The sequence below is a fragment of the Cervus canadensis genome, chromosome 26, assembly GCF_019320065.1.
Source record: "Cervus canadensis isolate Bull #8, Minnesota chromosome 26, ASM1932006v1, whole genome shotgun sequence".
Taxonomy (NCBI): Eukaryota; Metazoa; Chordata; class Mammalia; order Artiodactyla; family Cervidae; genus Cervus; species Cervus canadensis.
Genome location: NC_057411.1, coordinates 23,228,061 through 23,245,955, shown reverse-complemented (window position 1 = coordinate 23,245,955; position 17,895 = coordinate 23,228,061). Strand labels below are relative to the sequence as shown.

Genomic DNA, 17,895 nt, shown 5'->3' with positions numbered 1-17,895 from the left:
GCTGGAAGAGCTCTTTTGCTTGTATCTTAGTAGCGAGAGCTAAAATGGATATATGACAGAGAGGCAGTACAGGAAACTGGACTATCTTTCAAACTAAAGTTCACAACCCCTTAGTGGGGTATAAAAAATCGATTTATTATAGCATGTCCCATATATTAAGGTTATGTGTTGTTTCATGAAACTTTTGTAGAAATAAATGATGTGTGTGTGGAGTTCTGGTGAAAAGTATTTTTGAGAGTCAACCAGGTCTGAACTTTGGTATAGTGGGTGAGCACAGCTCTGCAACTAAGTTTGCTGGCATTTGAACTCCTAGTTGAACTTTTCCCTTAGCTGTGTAACCCTAAGCAAGTTTCTTTTTTCCTCTTTTTTTTTTGCACTTATCATTTTGAGACAATTGGAGCTTCACATGCAGTTGTAAGAAATAATAGAGAAATACTAGTTCTCTAGTTCTGCTAGTTAACCTAGTTCTCCCAAAGATAATATTTTGCAAAACTAGAGTAACTTATGATGACCAGGATGTGACACTGAACTGTGTCACAAGGATCCCTCATTTTGACTTTTTATAGCCACAAGCATTTCCCTCCTGCCTCCTACCCTGTTATAACCCAGGGCAACTACTAACCTATTTTCCTTTTCTGTAGTGCTGTCATTTCAAGAATGTTATATAAATGGGATCAAATAATATGTAACTTTTAAAATTGGCTTTATTTTTTTTCACTCAGCATAATTCTTGAGAGATCCATCCAGGTTATCAATAGTTAGTCCCTTTTTATTGCGGAGTGGTTTTCCACTGTAAAAGTTTCTTAACTCTGCAGGCCTTACTTCTTTTATCCATAAGAATGATGATAGGGTTCTGAAGATTAAACAAGCTCATGCATTAAATATTTAGAAATGCCTAGGCTGTACTAAGAATAAAAAATTGTTAGCTTTCAAAAGTATTATGATCCTCCATAGATAAATTAAACAATTTTATTTAATTTAAAATAAGCCTTCAGAGACTGCCCTGGTGGTTCAGTGGTTAAGAATTTGCCTGCCAGTGCAGGGGCTGCTGCTGCTAGGTCACATCAGTCGTGTCCGACTCTGTGCGACCCCATAGACGGCAGCCCACCAGGTTCCTCCATCCGTGGGATTTTCCAGGCGAGAGTACTGGAGTGGGTTGCCGTTTCCTTCTCCAATGCATGAAAGGAAATCTGAAAGTGAAGTCGCTCAGTCCTGTCTGACTCTTCGCGACCCCATGGACTGCAGCCTACCAGGCTCCTCCGTCCATGGGATTTTCCAGGTCAGAGTACTGGAATCGGGTGCCATTGCCTTCTCCTCCAATGCAGGGGATTTGTGTTCAATTCCTGGCCCAGGAAGATACCACATGCCTCGGAGCAACTAAGTCCGTGTGACGTAACTACTGACCCCATGTGCCCTGGAGCCTGTGCTCCGCACGAGCAGCCCCTGCAGTGAGAAACCCAAGCACCGCAAGCAGAAGAGCAGACCCTGCTCACAGCAACTAGAGAAAGCCTGCACACGGCAATAAAGACCTACTGCAGCCAAAACCAACTAAATAAAAATTTCAAAAAATAAACCTTCATTGAACATATGTGTGATACAGGTGCTAAAAAAAATCTCTCAGATATATTCTTTCCATTTTTCAAGATGACGGACATCAAGTAGTAACTCATGAAATACATCAAGGGACCAGTAAGCCATCTTGATCAGGTATTATTTCACACAAGTATATTATTTCCCTAATTCAAACAACATCCCAGCCACTCCAGGGCTCAGAGAGATGAGTAATCTGGGCAACTGCAAATATACAGAATCTGTTTAAAAGGTTTGTATAAGTACAGATAGGAATTCAGTGTTTAGTGAGAAACTAAAGAGGGTAAACCATGTGCTTTTATTATTTCATTTAGTCTTCAGAATCTTTTAGCGAGTTTCAAAACTTTTCAACCTGAATTAATACCACATAATGAGATGCTATGTGAGATAATTGACCAGTGTTGTAAACATGATACAATTCTGTCCTAACAAGACATTCCATATTCTACCATACGTAAGTTATAGACATGGTGACTGAAAAACCAACCATCACTGTAAGAAATCAGTTCCCTGGAAAAACCTTCAATCTTGCCAAAATCAAAACAAAACACAAGAAAAATCAAACCCCAAAATGAACAGTTCATTATCTGTGATCTCCTAGAGTTTGTTATTTTAAAAAGCAGTTTTTCAGGAAAATGGAAGCTAGTGTTAACACTTTGCCTATTAAAAAGCCACCTCTTTTGACATAGCCATAATAACTGATAAATACAATTAAAACGCTCAGCAGTGCAGGGTCTCCTGAAAAGATCTGAGTCTACCGGGTCTGACTGCAGGCTCCTCTCCCGACCCTGAGCTGCTGTGGGTGTCATGTGTGGGTAATACTCCATAGTGAAAGTCAAGGTGTCAGTCACTCAGTTGGGTCTGACTCTTTGCGGCTGCGTGGACTGTAGCCTGCCAGGATCCTCTGTCCATGGGATTCTCCAGGCAAGAATACTGGAGTGGGTTACCACGCCCTCCTCCAGAGGATCTGCCCGACCCAAGGATCGGACCAGCGTCTCCTGCATTGCAGGCGGATTCTTTACCATCTGAGCCATCAGGGAAGCCTGACACATAAATTCTAGTATTTCATATAACTGAAATGAGACACAAGATGCAGGAAATTCTATACAAAAGGCAAGGATGAAATGACTCAAAAGAGTTAACAAGTAAAGCCATTTTCCTTCCCTGACTCTGACTTTCTTTTTTAAGCTATATTGCAGTAAGACTTTCCTGTAAATAGGTTCTTGGCTCACATTACCATATACCACTTTACTGGTAGGGATCATCGAAGTAATACAACTCACATGTTCTTACATGCACCCTTATATTCATAGCAGCATTATTCACAATAGCCAAGAAATGGAAGCAACCTAAGTGTCCAACAACAGAGCAATGAATAAATAAGATGTGGTACATATATACAATGGAATTATTACTCAGCCATAAAAAAGAATGAAATAATGTTCTTTGCAGCTGTAAAAAAAAGCACAAAATAATGCTATTTGCTATTTGGATTCAACTAGAGATGATCACACGAAGTCAATCAGAAAAACAAATACCATGTGATATCATTTATTATTTGTGGAACCTAAAATATGACACAAAGTAACCTATTTATGAAACAGAAACAGAATCAGGGACACTGAACACAAACTGGTGGTTGTCAAAGGGGAGGGGCTTGGCGGAGGGATGGAGTGGGAATCCGGCATTAGCAGATGCAAACTGGCATACATAGGATGGATGAACAACAAGGTCCTACGGCATAGCACAGGAAACTATATTCAGATTCCTGTGATAAACCATAATCGAAAAGAGAACATGAAAATGGATGTGTGTATATATACCCATATGTATGTATAACTGAGTCACTTTGCCGTACAGCAGTAATTAATAAATATCGTCCAGTTACACTTCAAAAAAAAATTCATACCTTGTTTTTTTTCCCCTTTCTGATTTCCCCTCTGATAATGATTCACAAAAATTTCATCAAAAAAGAAATGAAAAAGAGGAGGCTGGCTCACACAGTAGACTTTATTCTTATAGTAGTAATTCATAGTAAACAAACAGAATTTTGCCAGGACTAAGTCATAGCGAAGTCTCTTAAGAAGGACACAGATTTGTTGGCCTTTATGTATGAAGTCTATTAAAGGAACCAAAACCTTAAACCTCTTTAGCGTCTGGTAAATAATAATCATAATCAAAATGGCAGCTAACATAGTAGACAGTACTCACTGAATGAATCAACACCGCTCTCTTTTTCACTTGTCTAGAAACTCTCAGGACAGACAATACTGATCTGGTTTTTTCTTTAAAATACATATTGCTAATTATATTAAACGTAAAACCTAAGACGGAATAAAAAGATGGTTTGAGTCTAGGAAATGGCATGAAACTCAGGATAATTGACTCATTGAAAGTGAAGTGCTGAAGAAGAAACTATTGGGCATCATTGGAGAGAGAAACTGACTTAGATTTTTGTTCAGTGTGACCAAATCTGCCAAGGACAATACTGTCCCAAGTTGATATGAGTACCAAGAATTTTAAGACAATCTCTGCTCTCAAGGATTTTACACTTTAGGTAGGAATGTAAACACACAAGAAGAAGAGGACAAGTAAAAAACCTTAAGCTCCAAGTTTTGCAGGACTTGAGTTTATGGGAAAATGAACTGTGTCAGAGCTGTCCGGGAGTGGTTCCGTAGAGTTCTCATGAAGAGACTCGGGGTGCGGGGTTGGGGGTGGGGAGAAGGGGAGTGGATGTTCTGGTTGGGATGTCACAGGAACAAGGCAGGGAGGAGGCTGGGTGCAGCTCATGTAGTCAGTGGAAAGGCCAGTGTGGGCAGAGTGGTGGGTGGGTGTGTGCTAAGAGAATGTACACTGAAGCTGGGGGGGCTTTCAATTGCCCAGCCAAAGTGGGAGAATGGAAAATGATACAGCGAAGTGGAGCCAGACTTCAATTTTTCTTATAAAAAGTGTAAATCACCTTGAGCTCCTTAAAGTAAGGTACCAATTATGGAAGAAAAAATTACTGGTTTGGGAGCCTTCATGCATTAAAATGTATGTGCTACTTGTCAGAGAAATTCCACCAGAAAGGAATGCTGTAAGATGACTAAGCTCAAGGTGCTTACTCTGATGGAAATCTACAAATCAGAGCAACATTCCAGACCAAATACTTGATGTTCCTGGGGTCTGTTTGTTTTTAAACTATTTGTGGAATTCACAAAATAGGTGTATATATACATACACACACACACACACACACATATATATTTTAAAATTAATGATGTAAAAACCATTTACATTTTCCTAAGAAACAAATGAAAAAACAGACATAGAAAGAATTGATACAATCGTGAAATAAAGTCCCCTTTGAACATGTCATTTAACAAATATCCTAAACAAACAGCATAAACATATATTAATGCCACTTTACTTGGAACCATAAAGGTTTTAAATGCAAGACTCAAAACCCTACTCCTGTATGAAGCACCTGCATGGAAAATCTGGCAAACATGCTTACTGCTCCAGCTACTGTCAATGGGAAATAAAACCTAAAGCGGACACTTCCTCTTATGGAAAACGATCAAAAGGTGGTTAGAAAATTAAAAGAAAGAAAAAGAAAGAAAGAAAGAAAAAAAAAAAAGCTGAAAGATGCTGGTGTGGCACGCACCTTCTGTATCATCGCGCATTTGCTCCACCAAATCTGTCAAATCCTCCCAAGAGTCTTTGCAAACGGCAAAAAGAAAGGAAAAGAAAGATAAAATGTCATGCAAGCCAAGAAAGAAAAGTGTTATCAAAAACAAGGTATCAAAAGGGGTAACTGAAAGGGGGATTCCTAGAACTCTTTGGGCGTAACCCGGAGATTAGCAGTGAAAAGTGCTGGAAACCTACCCAAGGAGCCATGTGACTCTAACCAAGCAGAGATATCAACTATGAGTGTTAGACATGTCTCAAAGCTAAGGTTAACAATTTCAAAGCTTCTCATCAAAGGAGAGAAAGGTGCACATCCCATAAAAAGAAAACAGATTTTTTTTTTCCCCCACTGAAAATCAAGATTGGAGTCTTTGCATTCTAAGTGTGCATACCAATGACCTCACTTAATACTTATTTTGACCTTCCGTGAAGCTAAAAAACATGTGGAGTGTTTTTTAGACTCAGGCCAAATGTCATGATGGAAAATTAGTGACTTTTCTTAAAAGAAATGGTGGCTTAGACAGTAAAAATAATTAAAGAATAATCTAAATACTTGTCCCAAGCCCTCCACCCCGACAGTTCTCCTTCCTCAAAACAAAAATAAAGGAAAAACTGCTGTTTTGCAGACAGAATAAATCACTTATAATTCAACAAAGATAGACGTTTACTCAACTTAATGTATAGTACTCTTTCCTCTTACTATAAATTCAACGTATTTTAAAATTAAATTTGATTAGCATATAGTTGCTTGACAATGTTGTGTCAGCTTCTACTGTACAGCAAAGTGAATCAGCTATATGTATACATATCCTCTTTTTTGGACTTCCTTCCCCACTACAGGTTAAATATTTTTTTATACAGAATATTCCATGTGAGGCAAAAGGACAAGAATGTCAAGATTTCAAATATAAAAGATACTTCATTATAGTTTCTTCTAACAGTGTCTTAAGCTGTAAGATCATCATCTGTTTTAAAATAAAATTTGAGAACCTACAAAAAAAAATTTGAGAACCTACAGAAATTTTTTAAAAAATGGATTAGCTTCATCCTTCAGAAACTCTGAAATCATTATACACAACTGCAACATTCATACTTAAACTCACAAAATCATGTGAATTTTATATGTATAAATACTTAGCAAATAAAAGTAAGTTCTCAGAGGATAAAGCATAACAAAAATAAGAAAGTGAGCAAAGAATACTTTGCCCATGATAAGCCCTCTTTCTTGAAAACTTGATCATGGAAGTCAGCGTTGGATCTGAAGCAATAAGTTGAAATAATCATTTAGAAAAAGAATTTATCATTTGTCCTATTTTCACAAGTTTATTAAATTATCACTGTAATTAAACTGGTTAACTTTGGTTCTCATGTGGCATAGCGATTTTCAAATGGCGTGTAAGGGTACATTCCAGTGTCAAATATATGGTCAGTTATCCTGTAAAAATGTACCAAAAAACCAAAATTATATAAAAAGTTTAAATTTAAATTCAGAAAACAGGGAAGCAGATGGGGATCTAGTAAGGCGACATATGATTAAAATGAAACTCTTGAAATGAAAACTATATAAATGAAGATTATTGTTAGGTCAGACCCAAAGATAGCTAATATAAAAAGAAAGCAAGTATTTCTTTTCTATTACATTTGTAATGTCTTTCCATTAATGACTTTCCCCAGGCTCACATCCCAGCTCCGCCCCTCACTGGCTGTTATGACCTTGGTCCAGAGACTTCATCTCTTTTTCCTGAGTCTCCTCATCTATAAAACACAGACAAAAACAGTATCTATCTGACAGCACTGTTGCAAGGAGTAAAGGAGAAAACATCAGTCCAAAATCTTTTATCTGATTATTTTCTGGCCAAGTGAACTTTGAAATTCAGAATTTTATTTTTTTAGAAAGGTCAAATGGCAATACTGAGGCCAACAAACATGCAGAACTAGCAAGGCCTGGGGCAGCACGTCACAAGCAAGCGCATTAGTATTTCTGCAGGAAATGAATGGATATTCAAATTAAACAGAATCAATAAAGACTATAAATAGCCTCAAGTAAATTTAGGTCATATTTCAGCACCAAGTTCAGGCCAACTTATGAAAAACGCTTTCAGAGCTTTTACTGGATTTTACGATTGTGGATCTCTATGTGTAGAACACTCAGAAAGTGTCTCATATAGAAAAAGCACAATTTTATTATTTTACAATGAATTTATGTTAAAATACATCATATATAGATATCTTTGCACATATGATTTTCAAGTATAATCCTCTGAAAATATAATGTGCTACAGATTTATATTTTGTAGGCTTATTGATTTATAAGAACCTATTTTTCTAACAATCATGCTATTTTTCTATATAGACTTGCTATATGACCTCGTGAAAATCAGTGGCTATTCTTATTTTAGTCTTCATTTATTTAACCAAAAACTACATTTGTCACCTAATAAAAGTCTACCTTATTAAGCAGAATATACAGAACCTCCAAGATTTACGCAAAGAAGAGCTCAGGAAAGTGAATTTCTAGGTAGAAATAGGTGGTGGGTACAAGGGGTCTCTCTGACTTCCCCTTGGCATGTCTCATCTAGAGCACTTTTCTATTCCATCCAGACTTATTTTGTTTCTAAAACGACATTTAAAATAATGAGTGCCAGAGTGACAGAATCAGTCACTCTGATTTGTATCAGAGTAAAAGGTATGTTTTCTCTTTTTAAAGTTGTTCCCCACTTTACCTTGGCATGCTTAGAACTGTACTGTAATAAAGAATGCATACCACAATATTCTTTTATAATCCCCAAAGAATAATTTATAAAAGATGTCTTTAAAAAATTGTGCCCTCTGAATATGTTCAACTTGTTAAAACAATAACAACAACAAAAGCATGTAATATATGAATCAAAGAGGTGGGGAGCAGCAGAGCCAACTCCTGTCTCTTTCCCAGAACATCTCCTTTTTTGAGGAGTAGCAGTTTGTTGCCTCGAGTATGTTTCGCCTGGTCTAAAAAGCTATATTACTTTGAATTTTTGTCATAATACATATTCACAGATTGCAAAGAAGAGTAATATAGAGCCTTACTGGTTGATACAGAGGATAAGGTCTGGATTAAATTTTGCTCTAGAAAAAGCATAGTTCAGAGCTGTGGAGATCAGAATTGTGCCAGACATGCAATCTAAACGTCGAGTGGTCAACAGGTGCTTCCAAAGTTACACCAGCTCCTCGGTTCTCACTCAGGGCAGCGACTCACGAGGAAAGGGGTGTGGGCTGTCACGGGGTGTGGTGCCACTCCACTCCAAACACTCGGATTAAATGGCTAACAGCGCTGCTCCTAACAGACTCTATCACCTTCTTTTTAAGATCCACTTGAATGAACACATACTTTAAGTCAAGAGACAAGAGACAGGCTGCAACTGTACAAAGGCCCTGAATTTTCAAGGAAGCACAGCTTATTTCCTGGCTAAACGAGCAGACTAATTTACTTGGCTCTGAAAATATTTAATTCAGTGATACTGTAAGCCAGTTGCTCTTATGGTACATGGTGACTCCGTGATGATGCAGTGTGTCTGGGGAAGGAGGCCCTGGCTTTGATGTTGGGCCTTGCATAGCTACCCCTTTTCTCTCTCGCCGATGGACGAGGCCTGGGGAGGGCTGAAGCTCCGTCCCTCCCGAGAAGCACTGGAATAGCCACAGAGTGCCTCTCCACTGTTTATGCACCCATGCTCGTGAGATCTCTCTTCTTGATATATCCTCTCTTCAGTATTATTACTACAGAGTCTGCAGTATAGACAACTGAGTTACAGTCCAGTTTAGATACAAACGTAATCAAGTTACACTGTCTCCTTGAGGCTAGATGTGTTTTCTTTTTTCTTTTTATTTTATTGGGGGTATAACTGCTTTACAATGCTGTGTTCATTTCTGCTATACAATGAAGTGAATCAGCTACATGCATACATATATCCCCACCCTCTAGGATCTCTCTCCACTCCACACACTGAGGTCACCACAGAGCACTGAGTTCCATGTGCTATACAAAAGGATTCCACATGTATGAGTCAATATATGTTTTTCTCTTTCTGACTTACTTCACTCTGTGTGACACCCTCTTAGGTCCATCCAGGTCTCTACAAATGACCCAATATCATTCCTTTTTATGGGTGAGTAATATTCCTTTGTGTGTGTATACACACACACACAGACAGACATATATATATACACACACACACAACATCTTTATCCATTCGTCTGTTGATGAACATTTAGGGTGCTTCCATGGTGTCTTTGATTTACAGTGTTACTTTTTGAAAGTTTATTACAGTTTCTTGAAGGGAAATTCTTCCTGAAACCCAAACACTGATCACAAATAACTCTCTGAAGGACTGTTGTGAACATAAATGCTACTTAAGGGTGCCTGTACTTAGTGCATCATAGGTAATAAATGTCAGCTTTACAAGAAACCAATGCACGCCCTGTATTTTGATTTGGCTACAAACTGGAGTCCTCTAAGTATTTGCCATACTTATTTAAAGGAGATAGAGAAGACTGGATTGAAAAAATAAATAAATAAACTAATTATTAAACACAGGGGAAAAAAAAAAACACAGGGAAAAAACGTAACTCAATGTTAAGCAGACCAAGGACAAATTTAACAGCTGAGGCTCTGTTAAGAAACAGTAATTGGGTTGGTAACATAATAATAAATATTAGCAAAGGAACTATCAAGCTAACTTATTAAAAAAAAAAGCTAAGAGGTCCTGTTATAATAAACCATTAAGTTAGGCCAAGATCTATTTTATTCCCAAAGTATAGTAAAAAAACAAAACTATTAGCAGGGAAATACAAACAATCCTGGAAAAAGTAATATTAAGTTATTGTGATACTGTGATTTATAATAATAAATATATATTTGGTTTTAATTTCCAGTTCCTGACACAGGCTCCTGAAATCTTATAAACTCCTAAGTGATAAGGACACTAGAAGCATCCTTTGTTCTAATGAGATTACGCTGGGGGTTTCTCAAATGGGAGTTGGTTCCCTTAATTAAAAGTTTGGAATTATCAGCACCCCACCCCCACTTCTCTGGAGAGACAAGAGGGGCTGAAAATGGAGTTAATAACAGGTCTTATCCATATGAGGAAGCCTCCTTAAAATCCCAATAGTATGGGGTTCGAAAACTTTCAGGATGGTGAACACATTCGTGAACCAGGAGGGTGATGTACATCAACTAGAAAGGGACAGAAGCTTCTGCGCTCTGGGCCTTCCAGACCTCACTCTACGTGTCTCTTCATCAGGCTGTACGTTTGTATCCTCCAACACATCCTTTCATAAACTGGCAACATAAGTAAGGATGTCCCTGAGTTCTATAAGCTGTTTAGCAAATAACTGAATTCAAGAGAGAGAAGGTCATGGGGACCTCCGATCTGTAGCTCAGTCAGCTAGAAACGGTGGGTAACCTGGGGACCTACCACATGCAGCCAAAGGCTGTGTGTGGTGGGGGTCAGGGAGTAGTCTTGAGGATCTGAGCCCTTGACCTGTGGGATCTGATGCTATCTCCAGGGGAACAGAGTTAGAAATCAGTTAACTGTGGGACACCCTGCCCTTGTTAAAGAATTGCTGCTATTGGGAAAAAATCCCACACATTTGGTGACAAGAAGTGTCAGAAATCAAGGGCTTTTGTGGACTGGGTAGTTGCTGCCGTAGAACAGGGCACGGTGACATTCTCAGAGAAGACAGAGCACATCTCAGAAGTACCTAAGTTTTACAGCTCTAGTAGAAAGAAAAAAGAAGCTGCAGCAGCCTTTTTACCCCCAGAAAGTAAACGCCAGTAATCTTAGAGAAGCATGGAATTTCTCAGTGTACACTCAGAAGTAAAACTCATCCCCTTCTGCACAGGACATTGCCACTAGCTTAAAGAAAACAGAAAAGCAAACAGATACAATATTACGCAGTTTACAGCTACTGAATCAACTGTCCTAAAAAACCACACTGTTTCCTTTGAGAGTTCAGATTTTAATACAGTGTGAGAAGCCACAACCAACTACAGCAGTCAAAGAGAAACATGAGTTGCTAGGAGGCAGCCAATGGGAAAACTCATGATACCATGGCATTAAATTTTTTTTTAATGTTTATGGCAGCTTGGAAATGTGTATAAAAATTAAAATACATTACTATTTGATCCAGAAATTCCACTTCTAAAAATGGAAATTGTTCAAGACAGAAACACAATGATATACCAAGAATGTCTGTGGTAGCCTAATTTAGAAATAACCTAAATGCTTGTAATAAGAGAATAAAGAAATTATGGCACATCCAAACAACTAAGGCGTTAAAGGAGGTGGTACAGATTTCCATCTACTGATGTGGAGAGAAAAAAGGCAGGTCATACAACACAGGTGTACACATAACTTATGTGTATAAAACTGTGTGAGTTTGTAAATGAACTCCATGTGTATATATTAAAAAAGAGAATCTGGTTACTAAATCTTATTAGTGGTTATTGATAGGTGCCAGAACTGTAGATGAATTCTGTTTCATATTTTTTACTTTTCTGTATTGTGACCTTTTAAATGTGAATATATTATTTTTTAACTAGAAAAATCAAGTTGTTTTCACTAAAATATTACATAGTAATACTAAAAATATCTTCTAGAAGAAACCCCTTAATTTTTTTTTTTCATTTATTTTTATTAGTTGGAGGCTAATTACTTTACAATACTGTAGTGGAAACCCCTTAATTTTAATACATGATTTAATTTTAATTATAGGGAAAAATATTTACTTAGAGGCTATTTCACAATAAGTCTGGTTCAATGTCCCTCTACACATGTATTTCTAAGCTCATCAAATTCTTCTATTTGTTCTCTGACAAAGTTCAAACAGGAAAAACTGCAAGGGAATGAATTTAATATTTACTTCCCTGTACTCAAGAGTGCTTCGTAGCAATCCAAGTGACTGGTGGGGGCTGGAACAAACACAATGGAAGATCGTGCCCCATTATACTCTCCACCTTCCCCAAAAGGGGCACAACCAAAAAAGCCCAATTAATACAGTACCAGAAGTGAAGAGTGGGCTTCCCTGGTAGCTCAGTTGTAAAGAATCTGCCTGCCAACTGGAGATGAAGAAGGAGATGAAGGTTCAATCCCTGGGTTGACAAGATCCCCTGGAGAAGGAAATGGCAACCCACTCTAGTATTCTTGCCTGGGAAATCCCATGGACAGAGGAGCCTGGCGGGCTACAGTCCAAGGGGTGGCAGAAGAGTCAGACACTCCTGAGCGACCAAACAAGTTGAAAGTAGAGAATACCGTGGGTTCTCTCAAAGGACAGCCACGCTCTCTCCCCAGTCAGGCCCCATAGGTGCCCAGGCCCGGGAATCCAACCACTAGAATTCCTGAGCTCCATCACTGAGTACTAGTTATGTAATCTGGTACAGCATTTACCTCTAGAAAATGATACATAACGTCTGTGATTGCCTTAGGACACAGGATGTTCTGGCCCTGGAAGCTGATGAGCCACAGAAGAGTTATTAATGATGTGAACTACAAAGAAAGACACACATTAAAGTAAAAGCTCCACCCAAAAAAGGTCCAGAAAAAGCTCACCAACATAGAACAAAGACGTAGTAACGCACTGTGATTAATGACCGTGCACTAAAGCAGATGCCAGTGACAGGACTCATAAGGAGCTGGGAAGAAACTGAAACAGACCTGAAGAAAGCTAATTTTAGGGAGAGCAGGTTACCATCAGCTCAGAGGCAGCATGGAGCTCTTCTGTTGCTTCATGTACGGATTGGGGTGCAAAGAGAACCCTGCTGATGGTTCTCCCAGATTCAGGATTCTATAAAATCCCAGAGGCAAGTGGGTAAAACTTACCGTACAAGGGAGACTAGCCAGGCTATTCCCAGATCAGAGCAACAAGAAGGAATGAACCTTGTCCAGAACACTTTGTCTGACAGGCTTCTGAGATGGTAATAGAATCTATAATCTATTCACTGTAAGAATTTCACAAAGACTGCCCTGTACACGTGTAATCACAACTCAGAGAACCTGACCATGTAACCGGCTGGTAGCAACAAATGTTCCAGTAATCTCACTGACAGCAGATTACAAAAGGAGGCATGCCAAAGGAAAGAAGAGTAACATAATTCTATAAAATAGACAGTCCTACTCACTGCAGCAAATTAAAAGACGCACCTTGCTCCTTGGAAGAAAAGCTATGACCAACCTAGACAGCATATTAAAAAGCAGAGACATTACTTTGCCAACAAAAGTCCGTCTAGTCAAAGCTATGGTTTTTCCAGTAGTCATGTATGGGATTTGAGAGCTGGACTACAAAGAAAGCTGAGCACCAAAGAACTGATGCTTTTGAACTGTAGCATAGGAGAAGACTCTTGACAGTCCCTTGGACTACAAGGAGATCAAACCAGTCAGTCCTAAAGGAAATCCTGAATATTCTTTGGAAGGACTGATGCTGAAGCGGAAACTGCAATACTTTGGCCACCTGATGTGAAGAACTGACTCACTGGAAAAGACCCCGATGCTGGGAAAGATGGGAGATGGGAGAAGAAGGGCGTGACAGAGGACGAGATGGTTGGATGGCATCACCGACTCAATGGACATGAGTTTGACTAAGTTCTGGGAGTTGGTGATGGATAGGGAAGCCTGGCATGCTGCAGTCCATGGGGTCACAAAGAGTCAGACACGACTGAGCGACTGAACTGAACTGAATCACTCAGGTTTTGTTTTCTGAGCATAGGATAGGAGTAAATTAAATGCTGTACTGAACGCACCCAAGTCTAGACACCGTGGGCCACTCACGCACTGTATGCAGCATATAGTCAACTTTGAAAACAAAGTATGCCAAAAAGTAATGTTTTTTGGCCTGTTACCTGGAAAAACTCAAAATGTCTAACTAGAGATATTAAAAAATTATACTGGAGATTGAATCCAAAGCAGTAGTCCTGCTTTAAGAGCTATGGTTCCTGTTCATGGATGTGGGAAACTGTCACGGAAGATACTTAACTCTGAGGTAGACAGATGGATGAGTACACAACTATAGTTTTCATAAAGCTTTTTTCTTTAAAGAAAAAACAACACAGTATCCTGATTATAGTAATATATCCTCTTATAGGATATTAGGGGGCAATAGGATGAGATGGTTGGATGGCATCATTGACTCAATGGACATGAGTTTGAGCAAGCTCTGGGAGATAGCGAAGGACAGGGAAGCCTGATGTGCGGCAATTCATGGGGTCACAAAGAGTCAGACACAACTAAGTGACTGAACCATAACAAGAATATTTAGAAGACATAAAGAAGTATGAAGAATATAAAAATCCTCTGTCGTTTCACTCTCCAGAGAAAACCACTTTTCACTTTTTTGGTACATTTCCTTTCACTTGGGTGCACATGTATCTATATTTAAATCAACTTGTGATCACACTGTATATGTGGCTTGGGAGACAGCTTTTAAAACTTACTATACTTTAGGGACTTCCCTGGCAGAACAGCGGTTAAGACTTTGCCTTTTAATGCAGTGGGTGCGGGTTCTTTTCCTGATCAGGGAGCTAAGATCCCAAATACTGAATGGCCAAAAAAACCAAAACATAAAACAGAAGTGATATTGTAACAAGTTCAAAAGACTTTATAAATTGTCCACATTAAAAAAAAAAAAAATCTTAAAAAAAAAAAACAAAAATAAATTTAAAAAATTAACAAATAAATAAAACTTACTATACTTTAAACAATACCCTGGACCACTAAATATTCTTCCACAATGCCATTATCAATGTTTGTGGTACTGATGTTCTACAATTTATTGAATAATTTTCCTGTTAGGTTATTTAAGTTATATTTAAAGTTGTGCTACTATAAATCATAATACTGTGATGACTATACATACTTTTATATTTTGCCCATATCTCTGATTATTTCCTTAGGATAAATGTCTGGTATAACTACTGGAACTTAATTTTTGAGGCACCTGATTCACACTGATAAAGCGATTTTCAAAAAGGCCGTGCCAACGAATATTCTACCAGCACCTGAATTTTCCTATATTTTCATCAGTGCTGAATATTATTCACAGATATGTTCAACAAAAAATTACTTGTTATACTAAACTTCTATTTTCAAAATAAAATACAGTGAGTCTGAATTATGAGCTAAGTGATTTCAAAAAAATTTTTAAATATCCAGAAACCATAAGTTGTGTATAATGGAAGGTATGGTATTACAATAGTCTTTTCTTTTAAAAGTGATCGTTTTCTGGGGATTATGGGGCATTTGTGTGTGTGCGCTCAGATGCTGTCGTGTCTGACTCTGCAACCCCATGGACTGTAGCCTGCCAGGGTCCTCTGTCCATGGGATTCTCTGAAAATATTAGTGGGTTGCCACTTCCTCCTCCAGGGGATCTTCCCCATCCAAGGATGGAATCCGAGTCTGTTAGGTCTCCTACGTTGGCAGGTGGATTCTTTACCACTAGTGCCATATGGGCACTGAGTTCACCCAAAGTATAATAGATAGCTACCATAAATACTATATACAGTAATATGAGGCCTTCTAGCGGGTACAAAAGTTTTGCCCTAAAGAACTTTCTGTATAAGTTTATAAAAGTGTGAATCACATAGGCTAAAATAAATCACCAGAGAATGATTTCAAGTGTATTCAATCAAGTGATGGAGACAGAAGCCAGCGATTCAGGAGATGAAGGATACTGGACTTGTCAAAGAAGGTTCATGGATGAAGGGAGTCAGGGGTCCTTTCTGGTTCCTAATTTAATGTCAGTGAGAAGAATTTAAAGCAGAAATAGTATTAACAACAAGAATAATCATTTTTTTCAGTGAAGTACAGAATCACAGCCTGGTTGAAATAGGCAAGTATTGAAAAGGAGTTTGAAAATAACATTTGGTAAGTAAAATTATCCAAAAGAAGGGCATGGGAATAGTTGGCTAAAGAATAAGGATTCAACACAGTTATTGTTTCTGACAATCCATAATCATGAACATTACTGCTACCACAAACAGCTTTCCATGTCACTTTGCACATTCATTTGAGAAACATTTAAAATTTAGCACATAAAGGTGCCACCTGCCCACCAGGTCAGTTTCAGCAGTGTATTATTTTTATTGTTTGACAGCATCTGTACAATCATATAAATATTTTCACAGACTTCATAAAAATGGATGGAAAGAGAAAAAAAAAAAACCCAAGTGGATAAAAAGCTAAGGTATCCAATTGAACTGATGGCAATTGCCAAGTATGCCCCAAACGGCATGCTTCTGGCCACATTTGGGTGCTCCCGGGACATAAGCTGGCCAATGCCATTTTCAACTGTGTATAAAACGGATGGAAATATGTCACCAGAGACTGGGAAGAAGATGTCCCTTATTATGTGTGGGTCTATTGCTGGACTTACACTCGCTGAATTCTGGTATAGGAGAGCTGCATGTAGGGTGGATCCAGGCTGCCAGGACGAGTCCTGGCTCCACCACTTACCGCATCTCTGTCAATCTGTAAAATGGGGATGACAGTACCTAGGCTCCGTGGGTTTTTGTACAGATTAAATGAGGTAATACATACATATATTACTTAGAGGAAACAGTTCCTGGCACAAAGTAGCTGCTCAGTAAAAGACAGCATCTCTTCCTACATCACTGTCGCCGTCACTTTTTCAAGAATATTCTACATTCAATATAGAGACTGTCTGAAACAGACTCTTGTACAAGAATGAAAAGCTTATTTTCATGAAGACTTACTTGGCAATTTTATAAAGAATGAATCAGTATAACAGGAAGAGAAATGGCTTGGAGAAACGCTGAAAGTAGGTGTGGGAACCTGAATGTGACATAGTTAGATCCTGGCAGTTGTGGAAATGAAAAGGGAAGATAAAATTAAGTGCTTGTGGCGGAAAAGAGCACCTCTCTCTTTTATGCCCTAACACACATAGTACTATTTGTTTAATCATAGTAGAAAACTATGATAGCTGGATGCCTTAAATACAGTTTCCATAATTTCATATACACACACACACACAAATGCAGAAAAGATCATTTATATATATATAGCTAAGTGATATTTTGGATATCATTAACATATGTTTACTTATTAAAATAACTGAAGCCTTCATTTTTCATCAACTTCAGTTAAAGTGGTTTCATTTAAGAATCTTTGAGCTTCACATGGTTTATAATTTTCTTAGTAGAAAATACGTGTTCATCATCAAAAATATAAGGGAAGGTTCACACATAAATATGTGAAAATAGAGTCTACTCACAAACTTGCATGTTACTGGTATTCAATATTAGGAGTAATGATTGTTTTTATTTTTCTGTTAATTGGGAGAAATTCTTATTTAAGTCTTATTCAAGAGGGCTATTAAAATTCACATATTATATGATGATTTAATATATACTTATTTTATTAAAGTATGGAAATAAACACACACACTAATGAACTTATTCACTGTTAAAACACTTCAGATTTTACATCATATTTCTTATTTTTTATATATATATATATATATATATATATAAAAAACATTATATACAACCAGAAAAGAAAAAATATACTATTTCATCACTAACCCTAACATTTTGTCCCTGGTAGAGCATGTAGTTTTATTATATTTCTTCTCAAAGAAGTGAAAACTTACTGG

The 17,895-nt window shown here is 37.9% G+C and overlaps 1 protein-coding gene across 8 annotated transcripts in view; it reads right to left on the bottom strand.

The window, feature by feature from the left end:
- RUFY3 (RUN and FYVE domain containing 3) overlaps window positions 1-17,895 on the bottom strand; it is an 88,108-nt gene that overhangs the window by 45,742 nt on the left and 24,471 nt on the right. For 2 of the 8 annotated variants that reach the window (XM_043447675.1, XM_043447671.1), the window contains exon 2: window positions 5,237-5,290. The exons of the other annotated variants lie outside the window; for them this stretch is intronic. In XM_043447675.1, the coding sequence (XP_043303610.1) occupies window positions 5,237-5,290 (54 nt within the window). The remainder of the gene's footprint in view (window positions 1-5,236; window positions 5,291-17,895) is intronic. 8 annotated transcript variants of the gene reach the window in all.